The sequence below is a fragment of the Raphanus sativus genome, chromosome 7 (assembly GCF_000801105.2).
Source record: "Raphanus sativus cultivar WK10039 chromosome 7, ASM80110v3, whole genome shotgun sequence".
NCBI lineage: Eukaryota > Viridiplantae > Streptophyta > Magnoliopsida > Brassicales > Brassicaceae > Raphanus > Raphanus sativus.
This window is the reverse complement of record NC_079517.1, coordinates 3,365,002-3,381,768: the sequence shown is the minus strand read 5'-3', so window position 1 is coordinate 3,381,768 and position 16,767 is coordinate 3,365,002. Positions and strand designations below refer to the sequence as shown.

Genomic DNA, 16,767 nt, shown 5'->3' with positions numbered 1-16,767 from the left:
ATCCGGCTAAAATGTCAAGATTAGGTCTAGATATTTTAGCCGGATTCAAAAACTTGGATCGAAACTGATCCGAAAATATCTGGTCCAAAACCAAACCGAAAGTTTACAAATATAAAATTTTGGATATGTATTGGGTCCAGATATTCAGCCTCTGAATAGTATATGAAATATCCAAACTCCATTTGAAAATTCCTTAAAAATACACATACTAAATTTCCTTTGCTGAAAAATACACGAACTTTTTAGGCTTCCCAAAAATACACGAACTAATTTTGGTTGTCCATAAAATACATGAACTTTTTAATCAGAGTTAACGGCGTCTAACGGCGTCTTACTATTCTGTTAGTCACTGTTTACACCGTTAAAATCGAGGTGTGAAACCTTCAAAATTCAAAAGTTTGTGTATTTTATGGACAATCAAAATTAGTTTGTGTATTTTTTGGGAAGCCAAAAAAGTTCGTGTATTTTTTCAGCAAAAGAAATTCAGTCTGTGTATTTTTAAGGAATTTTCCCTTTTTATTATAATCTATGATCTCTTCTTGTACAGCTGCTAGAAAATTGTTAAATCATTACCGATCATAAACACCTTTTAGGCAAAGATCGTCTTAAACATAGTTCCCAATCAATCAATCTAATTTTCAAACCAATCGGTATTCGTTTATCCTTAAATGAAAGTTTCTTCCATCGTATTCATGTATTCAATCTTAGGTAAGTATATAACAAACATCATTCCTTTTTTGGTCAACATTATCATCATGAAAGTAACCACCTTGTTAATATTTTTCTACTTGGCCTAATCTACTCTAATCTGATTCTGGTCTTTCTAGTCAGATTCTCGCATCATATCATATACATCGTATGTTTCTTTCTCTCTCATATCATTTCCGACCTACTAATCTAATACTAGTACTACTATGTGATCTCTTTTTCCTTTTTAGCTGTCCCCCTTTCATTTCATCAGACTTCAAACAGGCCCACGGGTCGTAAAATCTTTTTGTTTTTATCTTCGTTTATTACAAACCCAAAAATATTCCTTCCGAGGATATCCAAAAAAAAAAAAGACTTGAAAGCTCAACTAGGCCTCTAATGGGCCTAAGAGTAAAATAAAAAGCCCATTTAGAAGTTCAAAAGGGGATCTTCGGATCATCACGCTCAAGGCGGTTTACTTTCTTCGCCCCAAATCGATTCTGTGATGGCCGACGAAGACTTCCAGTCTCGCGTCGAGAGGATCTTCGGATCTCTCGCCTTCTCTCGCTCCACGTTGTCTTCTTCTACTACGTCTTCTACGCCGCCGCTACAAACGAAATCGGGCTCGGTGTGGTCTCTCTCCGGCACAGAAGTGGAGAAGCGGGAGTGGAAGCGAGATTCGTATGATAGGGAAGAGACGCCTTGTGCGTCGTCCTTCGACGAGATTCTGAGACAGCAGAGGGTCTCTAGCTCTGCTGCTGGGAAGGAGGGAGAGGAAGGTGGTAACGAGGATTTTGATGATGATGATGATTGGAGCATCAGAGCATCCATGGGCCTTGACCCTACTCTTGATGATGAGGTATTGTAATTTCTGTTTGCCTTGTGCTCGTAGTAGCTTAGCTAAGTTAGGGAACACAATGATCTTGATATGAACCTTTGTTCATAAGCCTGGAAGACCGTTGCGTTTTGTAGTATGTGATTCTTCAAAACAATTATCTTAATTTGAACCTCTGTTCACACTAGAAAGAACTAGAAGATATAGTTTAAACTTAATCTCCATGAGAGCGTAGGGTTAGGAGGAAGGTTAGCTTAAATTATCTAGCTCTTTCGCAAGTTAAAAGGTTCTTCTCAGTTTCTAATTAGAAGTTTCTTGAAAGTTTCATAGTCTTAGGAAGCTTATTAGGAGAACATCTCGCTTTCTTTGATTCTGGAGCATTGTTTCATTGCCTTTTGTTTTTTTTTTTTTTTGAATTGCAATGATTTGTTTCGTCAATAAAACCATTCCTCACGGCTTGAAATGTTTTGGCTTCATGATGCAGGAAGAAGAAGATGAGTTTGATAAAGTCGCACTAGGTAAAGAGGATGGTGGTGAAGGCTTGTCTGCCGTTTCCAAACCGCGTGGTGTGCGGATTCGTGACCCTCGTGCTAACCATGTTGCTGCTAAAATTAGGCTCAGGGAAGATGAACTCGAGGCTAACAACAAGTTTAGCCCTTCTGATGGCGATATCCCCTCAAAGAGTAGAGTGCCAGCACCACACGCAGAAGAATCATCTAAATCCGTGCAACCAAAACCTATTCTCAAAAGGAAGGAGAGTTGTTCAGATTCAGAAGCGAAAACAAGTAAGCGAGTCAGGTTTGATGTTGTATCTGAAGAAACATCAAAGAAGCCTGAAGATAATTGCTCAGTTTCTGCCTCCTTAAAAAACGTATTGCCTCAGGGTAGAAGTGGTGCTCAGGTACCGGATTACTTGATTAATCCTTCCAAATACACCTGTTACAGCTTTGACCCATCTTCGGAATCGAATGACAAGTCCCACACACAAGACGAGTACACGGACATTCCCAAGGATGCGGAAGGATTAGAAAGTTCTGAGTCAGAATCCTTCAAGAAAGTCTCGTTTGTTCCACAGAAGAAGACCAAGGACGTAAGAGAAGAAGGCGGTAGCAACTGTAGTGAGACGAAGCCTGTTGCAGCTGGTCAGGTGTCAAAAGACGATATACCAAGTGAAACAGAAGATGGTGATACTGAAATAGGACAGTCAGAGAACTGCAACAGTTTACAGAGGAGCGGTCGTCAATATCGTGCCAAGCAAAGTGTAGATGAAACAGATGTCTAATCTTTCGGTTTGGTTTGGGTTGGAGTCTTCTAGCAGACTATGTAAGAAAAAATCTCAAATCCGTTTACCTTTGGGACTGGCTATTATGCTACCTTTCTTTCTAAAAAAAAAGTCATTTTCTTATTTGTTTCTTTCGATTCAATTCAACAAGTTCTAATCTTAGACTCTGCTGATGAACCAAATCATGGGTTCCATCTCATTGCTTCAGAGATTTTGCTTAAATATCCGATTAAAAAGGTTTTAACAAAGCAGTCTTCATTCGGTACTCAAGTCTGGTGACTTTGTTCAGGTTGTGTATATTAAACTAAGTTTGAGACTTATAGTAGAAGATGGAGAAGTCTTACCTGACCCAAGTCAACACCAGACTTAAACGGAAAGTCGTTAAGAAATGGTTATCCAAAATCTTGTTGCTAATTAAGTAATGACTTTCAACGCTGAAATTTACTTGGAAGTTGGTTTTCTTTTTCCAGAGTGTTTCTGAGTAATAGCCCTCTACGTCCCTACTTGATAAAGTCCACTATTTTAAGGTTTGAGTTGGAAGGTCAAAATCATTTCTGTTAAATGTTTTGAGTTCTGGCAGATCTATTATATATTGAGAAAATGATCAAACATAGTTTCTGAATCATTTGGTATTAAATTTAAAAGATATATAGAAAATAATTAATACATAAACAACAATATTAGTATTTTATAATACTCTTATATCTTCATTGATGTATTATAAGAGTAAATTTTCAACATGTAAAAGGACGTTTTGTTTTGATAGAACAAAAATAAAATAAAATTTAAAAATTTAAGAAAAATGGAATAGAGTTAGTGGAACGGAAAATCAAATGTCATAGTCGTGAATTTAAAATATATTAGGAGAAAAAGACAATAATTAATTTATCTGTTTTTCTCTCTTGGGCTAAAGACCATTAGTACAGTTTAAGATAATTAAACATTGTTTCGTTTTTAGTTTAAACGAAAAAGACATAGTACCGTTAGGCTGGATAAGACTACGATTGGAGGTATCATGAGAACCATAGAATACTACTGTATCGTACTGTGCTACTGTGTTTCTTGATATTTATTTTTTTTACCTTTCTTTTGATTTAATACATTTTCACAATTTTCTGTTCCACTGTGTGTAAATCGACGTGAAGAGGAGAGAATAGTCTACTCCAGGTGAGTTTACAGTCCTGCGTAAGTTTCGCTTCCTTTTTCTGATTATCTTTACTTCTTGTTTCAACAAAATAAAAAATTCAAACTATGCTTATCACAGAAACAACAAGGTTTCCGATTGAATATTCTTGTATTGAAACTTCGTTTGTAATTTCTAGATCTTCGTCGCGACTCACACGAGTCCCAGCTAAATAGTTTTATATTGGTTGACCAACAAAAAGAAAATATTTAAAGTGAACTATCAATGGGGTCTTTGTGTATGAATATAATTTTATTGAACAGAAGTTTCAAAGAACAATGCATAAAGAAATTTCTTGTCGAATTTCCTTATATTTTATCCCAATAGTCGCAGAATGTTGACGGTTGAATACTTGGTGGCGACATAGTAAATGCCTAATACTAAAACTTCTCTAAAATTATTTTAAACAAATAAATAGACACTTACGAAATTTCACAAGCGTGGATATGTCTAACTAAAACACATAAAGAGAGAAAAACAAAATTTATGGATTTGAAAAAATTATCAACTAAACATATGTATATGGCCCAAAGAAAAACAAATGTGAAACACCTATAACCTACCAGTGGGAATCCCTGAACTAGTTAAATTGTATTTTCCATGAATTAGTTAGTTAACCAACGTTTTACACTAATTCTCGGATGCCTAAGATTCATATCGTCAACGTTAGCCACTGCACATTATCAAGAACATCTCCAAAAGACACCGTATAACTTCAAATTTAAAGTTTTTTGTTCTCTAAAAGTAAACTTCAAAACTTCAAATTTGAAGTTTTTAGTAGTGAAACTTTAAATATAGAGTGTCACTACTCAAAACTTCAAATTTGAAATTTCACTTTTTATTTGCATTTTGGTCCTTACAATTAAATACTACATTTTATGATTCTTAGATATTTTGTTGTTTATCATTTTAATCTTTTAAAAAAATTCATATCTCATAATATTCCATATTTTTTTATAAATTTAAGTTTTACACATAAAACTAAATAAAAACCTTAAAATAAGAAGTTTTAAGGTTTAAATATATCTTTAGACTTCAAATATGAAGTTTAAAAACATCTTTAAACTTCAAATATGAAGTTTTGTAAGTTTCAAAATATTTTTTTTTCTTGTAGTTTAATATTTAGTTATATATTTATATTTATAATTTATATATTTACTGTAAGATTTTATTAGTTAATATCAATGTGATATTTTTATATATGTGCTGGTTATTTAATTTTTTTATGAATTTATATTATTTATAACAAATATATGGACCATAATGTAAAATATAAATAATTTTGAAGTTAGATTTGAAGTTTTGCTTTTAGAAAAAAACACTTTGAAACTTCAAATTTAGAGTTTTGAAAACTCTAAAATAGAGAGTCCTTTTGGAGATGCTCTAAGTCTAGATAATTGTATTTAGAACACTCCCACGAATTAGCTATAAACTGTATTTTCCATGTAACTTCAACTATATATATTTTCTTCGACAAAATCAATTAAACATACCGATCAAGTTGTGCTTCTCACTTACGACTTTTCTATAGTTAATCATCTAAACAATGACCCGAAACTTCCAAGTCGATTTGCTATATATATGACTTGAAGTATTCACTCTCTATCATACCATCAACAAAGAATCATACCTAAGAAGAAAAATATTCACTCTCTATCTTCATATCAATTAGGGAGAATCAAAAATGAAGCCAATCTCCAACAACGACGAAACATGGGAGGCGAAGCTGGAGGATTTAACGTTAAACGTGAAGGAGACACAAGACAATGTGCTGGAGGTGATAATCACACCTAACCTAGAAACAGAGTACCTCCAGCGTTTTATGGATAGGTTTGATAAAGAGCTCTTCAAGAAGAACGTACCGGTCGTGACCTATGAAGATATTAAGCCTTATATCGATCGTGTCGTTAACGGGGAGTCATCAGATGTCATATCAGCCCGCCCTATTACCGGTTTCTTGCTAAGGTACACAAGAAAGAAGAAACTCTCTCTACTGATTAATTATTTTATTTCGTGTATATAAAATCTAAATTCTTGAATTGTATTTTGTAGTTCGGGAACTTCGGGAGGAGCACAAAAGATGATGCCATGGAACCACAAGTACTTGGACAATTTAACATTCGCATACGATCTTCGTATGCATATCATAACCAAGTAAGTCAAATACTATTTTTAATTTACAAAAAAGAGTCAAATACTATTTTTTATATTTAAAATTGGTGTTTTTGAATTTTTCACATATTGAAATTTATTTGTTTTCTGTTTTTTCAATAAATATTCTACCATTCAAATTTTTACATTTAATTTATGTTCAAACTTTAAAAGAAACTTTATCAATCTATGATCAAGACCCATAATGATGAAGAAATCTCTATGTCTCTGTTGTGTTTAGGCATGTGAAAGGCTTGGAACAAGGAAAAGGGATGATGTTTCTCTTCACTAAACAAGAAGCCCCGACTCCTTCTGGCTTACCCGCTCGAGTCGCAACCAGCAGCTACTTCAAGAGCGACTATTTCAAGAACCGTCCATCTAACTGGTACTACTCCTACACAAGCCCTGACGAAGTCATCTTATGTTCTAACAACACACAAAGTCTCTACTGCCATCTGCTATGCGGCTTGCTCCAACGCGACGAGGTTGTGAGAATGGGTTCCATCTTCGCCTCGGTCATGGTCCGAGCAATCAAGTTCCTCGAAACTTACTGGGAAGAGTTGTGTTCAAACATCCGAACAGGCCGTCTCAGCGAGTGGATCACCGACCACGGTTGTCGTAGTTCAGTGTCTTTGGTCCTTGGTGGGCCACGTCCTGACTTGGCAGACACGATTGAGACGATATGCAACCAGAGTTCATGGAAAGGTATAGTCACAAGAATCTGGCCAAACACTAAGTATATTGAAACCGTTGTTACGGGCTCAATGGGACAGTATGTCCCCACGTTGAACTACTATTGCAGCGACTTGCCTCTCGTTTCTACGACTTATGGCTCTTCCGAGACTACGTTTGGGGTCAATGTTGATCCTCTCTGCAAACCTGAAGATGTTTCTTACGCTTTCATGCCTAACATGTCTTACTTTGAGTTCATAACGATGGATGGAGACAAGCGTGACGTGGTCGACCTTCATGAAGTGAAAGTTGGGTGTACTTACGAACCTGTCGTCACAAACTTCGCCGGTGAGTTTTAAAAACCATAATGACTTAAAAAATATATTTAAATCTTTTTTTCTTACATGGTTTAACTAACTTTATGTTTTTTTTTAAATTACAGGATTGTATAGGATGAGAGTGGGAGATGTTCTCTTGGTGACTGGTTTCTACAACAACGCACCTCAGTTTAGGTTTGTAAGAAGAGAGAACGTGGTCCTAAGCATCGATTCCGACAAAACCAACGAAGAAGATTTGTTCAAGGCAGTGAGTCAAGCCAAGCTCGTTCTCGACTCATCGGATCTCGTTCTTGTAGACTTCACCAGCTATGCTGACACCTCGACATTTCCTGGTCATTACGTGCTTTACGTGGAAGCAAAGGCCAAAGAGGGGAACAATCATTTGGAACTCAACGAGGAGGTGTTCTCCAAGTGTTGTTCAGTGATGGAGGATTCGCTTGACAATGTTTACAAGAGATGTAGGTTCAAAGATGGATCGGTTGGGCCTTTGGAGATAAGAGTGGTGCGTCAAGGGACGTTTGATGCTCTCATGGACTTTTTTATCAACCAAGGTGCTTCCATTGGTCAATACAAGACTCCTAGATGCATTAAATCAGGAAAGGCCTTAGAGTTCATGGAGGATCGTGTGGCTGCCAAATTCTTTAGTACTTGAAATTGTTATTTCTTTGGATTGATAAGTCCAAGTGACTTGATAGCAGCCAATAAACATACATGTGCATGTGCTGTGTAGTACTTTTTTAAAAAATATTTTGATTAAGGTCTTATTTGAAATTAATCTGTATAATGTGGAACACAATAATGTAAACATTGACAGTTTACAAGTCTTCTTTTTTGCTCGGGAAAACAGAGCAACGGATATATAGTAATCGGCTTATAAAAGCCCAACAAAAAAGCCTAAAGATGTTTGATATGAAAGGAAGCCGAAGCTCTCTACTTCTTTAGAAAAGCCCAACAAAATGACATGCATCAACCTGGGCTATTTTCTTTTTGTTTTTTGTTTTTGCAACTTGATATAAAAAGGGAAATTTGGGAAAAAAGAACGATTAAACTATGCTATTGTCTCCTTAGAATCATTTTTGAGATTTTTGTCCACTTAGAATAAATATTAATGTTAATTCCAATTTAGCCTTCTAATTATATAATTAATTTTTTTACCTAAAAACCAAACTAATTTAAAAATAATTTTAATATTTTTCATTTGTTTAAAGCAAAAGAGGCGTACGTGACCACCATTCCAAACTTGTCGATGTCCTATCTCTGGTCCAAGTCATCTCCTCCCCGCAGTGCTTAACTCCCTCGTCTTCGTCATGTTCAGCTTAGTCGTCTTTTTCAGAGTCGAGCTCCGTCGTCGTCGTGCTCCGGATCCGGCGAGAAGAAGATCGAACAATTCCAATGGTGATTTCCCAGAAGTTTACAAAACAGGTCCCTCAACTTCTGGGTGTTTACAAATCGCTCCCAAACTTTGAACTTGGCAGAAAATGTCCTCTTGTATCAGACCCAAACTTTTGATTGGTTAATCCAGACCCCTCGTAATTGCATAATTGTCCCTATTCTCTTGAGGATTTTTGAATCGTCCCACAAGCTGTGTAATTTGCGAAAAAAATATTTTAATAAATATGGGCAACACTGAATCGAACACTTCACCTTGAAATGTATAACTACAACATAAACCACTGCACTACTTGAAACAATTGAGGTTAAGGAGATGATTACAAAGTTAAATACAGTAGGGCCGTAAGCCAACTCCAAATCGTGGTTGGCAACAAGGAAACTACAATTTAAGGGAAGAAGATTTAAAAGAAGGAAATAAAAAAGATTTAATCGTTGGTTGGCAACGAAGAACTAAAATTTACGGAACTTTATTTTAAAAAAGGAAATAAAAAAGAATAAAAAGATTTTGAGAATATTTCGTGACAGTTAGTTCCAAAATTTTCGGATTTTGTTTTTAAATCCAGTAGAACTTACATTCTACAATCGGTAGAATAGAGATGAGACGGTAGATAGGAAATACTAATATTGTAGATAAAAGAGAAGCCAGTAGAATGCATATTCGGGAAAAGAAGATGGAGGAACATTTATTAGCTCTTATGATCTATCGGAAATGTAGAACGTAGACGAGATTTAGATTGTATATACTACAATGATAGATCCTAAGTTATTTGGTAGATTATATATACTGTAATGATAGATCCTAAGTAATTTGGTGGAATTCACCGTCTACATTGTATAGATCACTATGTTTTAAGTAGATTGCATATTCTGAAACGCCGTAGATGGTAGATCTAATAAATTACCACATTTACCTAATTTTTCAACATACCATTCCAAATATTTTTTGAATGAAATAATATTTTTCATATATGCACATGCTTGAGTACTTCATGTTTAATATTTTTCTTAATTTTTTTACATTGTAAATTAATTGATATGAATTTTTATAACATTGAAGGGTAGTGTAGGTCCAAAAGTGACAATTTTTGGTTTTGTACTAAGGGGACAAAGTCTTAGATTATTAGTTCTTTTTTTCCAAATTTCCCATATAAAAATCAATATAAAAAAGGAAAAATTGCCAATAGAGAACAAAAAAACAAGGGTGTTGTCCCTTTGGTATAAATCATTTTTTGTCATATTTTTCTCCTTTTTACCCTTTGTATTTCTGAAAACTAATAAAATAAATACTTTTCTGAATCAAAAAAAATATTAAAAATATAAACAATTAATAAAACACATATATACACACGCTGGTATTTTTTTTCTTTCAAAAAGTTGATAAATAAAAATTTGAAAATACGTTCTACTAAAGGTAGAATGTGCATTCTACGGAAAATGGTATAGTAGAAAGCGATTTCTAAAATAAACACGTTCATCTACTATTTTTAGAACGTACATTCTACTATTTACTAATTTTCTAAAAATGTGGAATGTGCATTCTACTAATCCTAAAGCTATCTACTTTTCGTCTGGAAGCATCTTCTACTTTTATTAAGTATTCTAAATTTTGCGGAATGTGTTTTCTAAAATTTACTCTTCCGTCTACTAAAAGTAGAAAGCGTGTTCTGGATTTTTGTCAATGTTCTAAACTTTTAGAAGGCGCCTTCTACGGATAAGATTACCTGATATTTGCGAAAATTAATGAAAATTTCAGTTAAGGAAATATTCTAAAAATCTCCTAAAAATATTCTAACTTCCTAAAACGTGTTATTTTCGATTTTACTTGTAAAAAAAACGATTCTCATTTTTCTTCTTCATCAATCTATGGTTTCTCCATAGCTTTTCTTTTGATTTTTTTCACAAACTCTTCTTCTCTATGATGCATATCTATACCACATGTAGTGTTTGGAATTTAGGTGCAACTACTGGATGAGTTTTTGCTGCTGATGACAAAGGGGCTACTACATTTATTGAAATCAAATTCTACCTTAGAGGATTTAAAAAGAATGGTTGTGGAAAATTTTGATATGGAAAAAGATAGCTTAGCCGATTTGGAGTTCAGTTAAAACATGAGATTTTGTTTAAATGTTTTTAAAAGGTAAAACAAAAATAAAACTTTTTAAAATTTTTTTAATAAAAATAAAATTCGTAAACTTTATAATATAAAAATAATTTACAAAATAATTTTAATAAAAACATTAAATAAAATTTATTAAAAACGTTTTACAAATTTTTTATTTTTATAAAAAGTTTAAAACGTTTTTGATAAAAATTTAATAAAATAAAATTTGTAAACTTTATAAAAATAAAAATAAAACTTTACAAAAAAAAAATTAAACATTATAAAAAATATTTTACAAAGTTTAATTTTTATAAAAAGTTTAAAACATTTGTAAATTTATTTAATTTTATCCAAATTTTTAATAAAAATTTTAATAAAATTTTAATAAAATTAAACTTTGTAAACTTTATAAAAATATTAAAACTTTTTCACAGTTTTATTCATGTTATTTTTTATTTTATTTTTTGCTTACTAAAAGCTTTTTTAATACCTTTTTCATTATAATTAATTTAGGATTTAATTAATCTCTTTTTATATACTTTTTAAATCAATTAATGAAAGGTTAATTTTGGGATTATGAAAAGATTTATACCATTAGGACAACTATATGATGGATTTATACCTAGGGAACAACACCTTTGTTTTTTTGTTCTCTATTGGCAATTTTCCCTATAAAAAAAGTGGTAAACATTCTACAGAAGCACGTTCGTTCTCTCTTGGATGGATACTACTAATTCGTTTTTTTTTTGTGAATTAGTACTAAAATTTATCTTTTATATTTTATGAAAAAAATTATAACATGTTAAAGCTTTCATAATTCTTAGATCCATTAATCGTATAACTTTTATCTATTAATACCAACTAGTATCCGCACTCATTTCTAATTGTGCGTGACACTGCTGCAAAAACATGCGAAGTAAGATCACAAGATATGGATCGCAAAAATAAAAAAGAGAAAAGAGAACTATGAACTCAACGAATGGTCCCACCCCGCACCGTTCCAAAGTTTTTACTTATTATCATCATATAGCTATAACATAATATCATATTTTCTTGTAAATCCTTCTATATATAAACCCTTTTTCAACTCTACTTTCCTCATAACATCAGCCTAGGCTAAAGAAAACCCTTATTTTTCCTCCCAACTTCCTCATCACTAAGGCAAGCTCCATGCTCTAATCATTCCTTACACTCACATATAGGTGCTGTGCTGTTCTTTCCCGGTGTGTGTGTGTGTGTGAACACATAGCTTGTTGTAAAACTGGATAGGAGGTATGGTAAGGAACCGGTTCCACCGGAAATGTCGGCGGCGGAGAATCCGTCTTGGAATGAGTCTGATGTCACCGCCATGATCTCATCTCTCAGCCGTGCCATCGAGTATCCGGCAACCGACGGACAAGAAAGGTCAGACCCACCGGTCAAACAAGAGCTTGATAAGCCGGATCAACTACAACAAGACCAAGGTAGTACCTTGTTCCATATTTAAGTACCATAATTATCTTCACCGTATGTCCCTAGTAATTAACAGCTTAATTGTTTTAGCTAGCTGATATTGTCAATGATACGTTAAGTAACTAGAGACTTGCTATTAATAACACTTTCAATTATCTTAATAACTGAATTAGGAGGAAAAAAAGACTTTGTATATATATAGGTTAGGTTTAAGTTCACTTCATATGTCATTTAATTTACGTAAAGAACTTTCCCTCCGTCTCGATTGAATCACCGATCAGATTACCACTACGTGTCTATTCTTTAATACATCTAGATGTTGTTTCTATTCAAAGTACAAGTTAGGCAATATTTTATTATTGCAGGTTTTAACTCGTTAAACATATAGTCTACATATGGCTTCTTACCTAACTCGTTACGAGTATTTTTGACCACGCACGTTCCTTTGTTCATTTCAAACTAATTGTCTTCGATTGTTCTTATCAACTTTATGCGTGTCGTTTTATCAATATTTTGAAGTATTCCAACATGACTAACTTGTTTTTCAGGTGCGTTAAAAAGCGAAATATGTCATATTCAGAAGTAGTAATCAAAAAGTTGAAGTCTTTAGTTTATACTTTTATTGAGTGGGTTGTCACAACATCACATTTTCTTCTTTGATTGCTGAGTTACGTTTACATGTGTCATCCTGTATGCACAGAAATACAACTGACAGTAATCATACATAGAAACAAATAAAACCGTGTTTTCTTTCTAGAGCGAAATTCAGTTGACTGACATTTATTAGTGATAAGATGTGAGAAGAGTATTTTGCTGGTTTCTAACTGAGAAAGTAATGAAATAGTTTTATGGGTATATCTAGCTGGATTGAATCTGTTGATTGAGTTCCATCTTGAAGATGGTTAAATATATAACTAAGACAGACGATTCAAGCTTTGACTTCGGTCCACTCGAATATATCTAGTCATTAAGCATATATATAACCCTGCTATATATTTAAATTTCAAGTTGAGTCAGTTATAATATATGACCCTTATATATATTTAAATTTCAAGTTGATAACAAATTAGGGCCTCTATATATATATTTCCCATCCAAATTAAAAACATTTAAAATGTAATGTAATTTTGTGAGAAGAAAAGTATATAGTATATATTGTGCAAAGTTCCATAATCTACATGGTGGATGCATCCAATTATAGTATTTTATGCACCATCTTTCCTTAATTAGAGCATACCATCATTTTTTTTTGTTCCTTTCAGGTAATAAACATTTGAAGTCATCTTCTCTTATTTTTCCCTTGCCATAAGTAAATGAATTCATACGTAGCATCTTCTCATTCAAGTAGAATACATTCTTTTGGTTTCTTTGTGTTACATGAAATATTTTTTTGTTTGTGACATATTCTTCAAGATCAACCAAGAAGAAAGCACTATAGAGGGGTCAGGCAGCGACCATGGGGAAAATGGGCGGCCGAGATCCGTGACCCAAAGAAAGCAGCCCGTGTCTGGCTCGGGACTTTTGAGACAGCAGAGGAAGCCGCTTTGGCCTACGACCGAGCCGCCCTCAAATTCAAAGGCACCAAGGCTAAGCTAAACTTCCCACAACACGTCCAAGCCCCCTCAACCACAACATATTTCGCATCTCAATCAGGCACTGACCATTCCCCAAGAGAAGGTAGTGAATTAATGAACTCACCTCCTCCTCCTCCTACTACTATGTGGCCAACGAACTATAACCAGGACATACTTCAATACGCTCAGTTGCTTACGAGTAACAATGACGTTGACTTATCGTACTATACGTCAAGTCTTTTAAGTCCGCAGCAACAGCCTCTCTCAACGCCTTCTTCATCTTTTTCCTCGTTAACCTCACAACAGCAGCAACAACAGCACCAGCAGGGTGAAGAGGAGAGTAACTACAGTTACCACTATTATAACTACCCAAGAGAATAATCTTATTATCGTTGTTGGTCAAATTAGTCTCATAAATTACAAATCATTACCATGTTCTCGTTTCGGTTTTTATTTTCGTAACCTTTGTTTGCTATTTGCTAACGGGCACCGGAAATTCTAATGAACGAGAGATATGTGTAACATCTCGTCTTTATCTTACCTGTTACATCTATATAAAATATATTTTTCATGGATTACTATCTTGCGAGAAGTTAGATATGCAAGAGTTGATATGGCCAAACAATTTCTTTTAGGTTTTAAGAGTGCTCAAACAAATCACAGATGATCACTACGAATATCGCAATCACTAATCATTTTAAGAACAAAATAAACGTGCTCAACTGTAAGTGTGAGCCTTATCTTTACAAATTCATGTGTCTCCTTGTGTGCACGCATCTATTGATACATGAATCGTTCGATTACTTTTATTTGAAATTTATGTTTTTATATATTTATTGATACATGTGAGAGTAGGACAAGCAAATTTGGTGTTAAGACTAAGATCGAGCTTGGCCCACCATTAGATTGTACTTTAAACACCGTGTTTTTTTTTTTGAACACGATTTCATTAATTCTTAAATACTGGGACTACAAATAAGAACAGAGTTTAAACAAACTCTGTGAACAAAAGACAATACAACATAAGCCATAGATGTAGAGAAACCTCTAAGATAGGATGACAGCGAATTCAGAGAAAAACTCGAATGCGTCGAAAAATCAAGCTTCACGGCAGTGCCAGAAACTTGAGAGATAGTCACTTTGAAGTGTAACGTTGATACCCAGTCCGCACCTCGGAATATAGTCGAAACAAATTCCGTTGCATCTTCAGACCCCGAACGGACCGCTCCACAAGATAAACAAACGATTATAGACATGGGCATACACCTCCATTTAACGTTTGGAGGGAAAACACTCCTCAAAAAGGAGATGGGGGATAAAATGGATCGCTTCTCCGGAGAAAAGGACGCTAATAATGATAAAGATGAAATTCCCGATGAGTCCACCGGTAAGTGAAAAGGTTGTAACTTCTTCGCAAACGAAAGATAAGGCATTGTGTGCAAGTATGTTTCGGTAAAGAACCCGATGAATCCACCGGAAATCTTTAGAAAATTGATCAAAATGATCAACATCCCCCACAAGTACATGGGCTGTGAAACTGTTAGGCTGGCCGAAAAATCATCAGGAACTGTTGGGTCCACCAGGCCCAATCTCATTATTTTGTAGCTCAGCACGAGACCGGATGGTGAAGGCGGCGGAGATGGCTTGTGGGTGGAGGTGAAGAGAGGAGAGACGGTGAGGGGAATCCCCCTTAAACCAGATACCGACCCATAGCAAGAAACCAGATACCGACCCCCTTAAACACCGTGTATCTTTCATTATTCTGCCTCGAGTTTGATTGGCCTTCCTCGTGATCGTTCTCTGAATATTTTCTGCATAATTCCTTTATCACTTACACTATTCGTTTCATAAAATAATACTATTACAAAACTAAACGCACTGCAGACTTTCTTTTGCAGACTTTCTCCAGCCGGGGCATTCTGATCACTCTCCGTGTATCTTCAAGATCCCTTCGATCAGAAGGAGGGGGCGTAAACCTTTTAAATTTTATCATCATGTGATTGATCACCCGGAATTTACTTCTACTGTTGCAGACGCTTGGGCAGGGGCTGAAGCTGTTGGAACTAACCAGTACAAGCTGGTTCGTCGAATGAAGTTACTTAAGCCTGTTCTCAGAGATCTAAATAAGAGGCATTTTAGTGGAATTTCAGGGAGAGTTAAGCAGCAGACTGTGGTTGTTGAAGGTTTACAGCGTGCATTACTAACTCAGCCTGATGGTAGCACATCATCTGAGGAGCATAGGGAGCGGGCAAAGCTGAATATACTTCTTAATGCGGAACAAAAATTTTATAAGCAGAGATCTCGTGTGCGATGGGCTGATGTGGGTGATAGAAACACCCCCTTCTACCACAAAACAGTGGCTCAAAGGAATGCCGCTAACCATATCCACTACCTGATTGATGAATCTGATCACTTCTTGGGAGGCATTGAGGATATTAAGTCGCACTCATCTGCTTATTTTCAGAGTATTTTGGGTCAAACAGACATGCCTTCCTCGCCGGTTAGTGTTGATATCCTACAAGACCTTCTTACTTTCAGATGCTCTGACCTACAACATGCTTACCTGAAACGAGAGGTTCTGGAGGCTGAAATCAAAGGCACCATTTTCTCAATGCCTCTTAACAAAAGTCCAGGACCAGATGGTTATTCGGTGGAATTCATTCGAGCTTCTTGGGATATTGTGGGCAGCGATGTGGTCTCTGCCATTGCTGAGTTCTTTCGGAACGGTCGTTTTTAAGAGATCTGAACACGACTTCTATTGCCCTTATCCCAAAGAATGCAGCAGCGTGCAAGCTAAAGGACTACATGCCTATTAGCTGCTGCAATATTGTCTATAAGGTTATCACTAAGATTATCGTTAACCGGCTCAAACCTATCCTCCAATCTTCTATCAGCCGCAGTCAGTCTGCCTTCCTCAAGGGTCGGTGTCTAGGAGAGAACGTTTTGCTTGCATCCGAGTTGATTAGGAAGTATGAGTCGCCAAACTGTGATCGCAGTAGTATGCTGAAAATAGATATCCGTAAAGCTTTCGATACGGTATGTTGGGACTTTGTTATCAAGATTCTACAGGCGCAAAATTTCCCACCACTCTTCGTGACTT

At 35.1% G+C, this 16,767-nt stretch overlaps 3 protein-coding genes across 4 annotated transcripts; all 3 read left to right on the top strand.

Moving 5' to 3' along the window:
• Window positions 1-1,136: 1,136 nt before the first annotated feature.
• LOC108817398 (uncharacterized) lies at window positions 1,137-2,927 on the top strand. Its single transcript, XM_018590070.2, has 2 exons — window positions 1,137-1,546; window positions 2,007-2,927. The coding sequence occupies exons 1-2, from the start codon at window positions 1,193-1,195 to the stop codon at window positions 2,802-2,804; spliced, it is 1,152 nt and encodes a 383-aa protein (XP_018445572.1). The 5' UTR covers window positions 1,137-1,192; the 3' UTR covers window positions 2,805-2,927.
• Window positions 2,928-3,833: 906 nt separating this feature from the next.
• LOC108817397 (4-substituted benzoates-glutamate ligase GH3.12) lies at window positions 3,834-7,972 on the top strand. 2 transcript variants are annotated; one of them, XM_018590067.2, is made up of 5 exons: window positions 3,834-3,971; window positions 5,660-5,952; window positions 6,040-6,141; window positions 6,380-7,158; window positions 7,253-7,972. In XM_018590067.2, exons 2-5 carry the CDS (start codon window positions 5,672-5,674, stop codon window positions 7,798-7,800), a joined length of 1,710 nt encoding a protein of 569 aa, XP_018445569.1. In that variant the 5' UTR covers window positions 3,834-3,971; window positions 5,660-5,671; the 3' UTR covers window positions 7,801-7,972. The 2 variants fall into 2 exon arrangements, with proteins under 2 accessions (XP_018445569.1, XP_018445570.1); XM_018590068.2 differs by having other exon boundaries at window positions 3,935-3,989.
• Window positions 7,973-11,520: 3,548 nt separating this feature from the next.
• Window positions 11,521-14,242, top strand: LOC108816847 (ethylene-responsive transcription factor ERF113). The gene is made up of 2 exons (XM_018589405.2): window positions 11,521-12,104; window positions 13,507-14,242. Exons 1-2 carry the CDS (start codon window positions 11,942-11,944, stop codon window positions 14,046-14,048), a joined length of 705 nt encoding a protein of 234 aa, XP_018444907.1. The 5' UTR covers window positions 11,521-11,941; the 3' UTR covers window positions 14,049-14,242.
• Window positions 14,243-16,767: the final 2,525 nt, after the last annotated feature.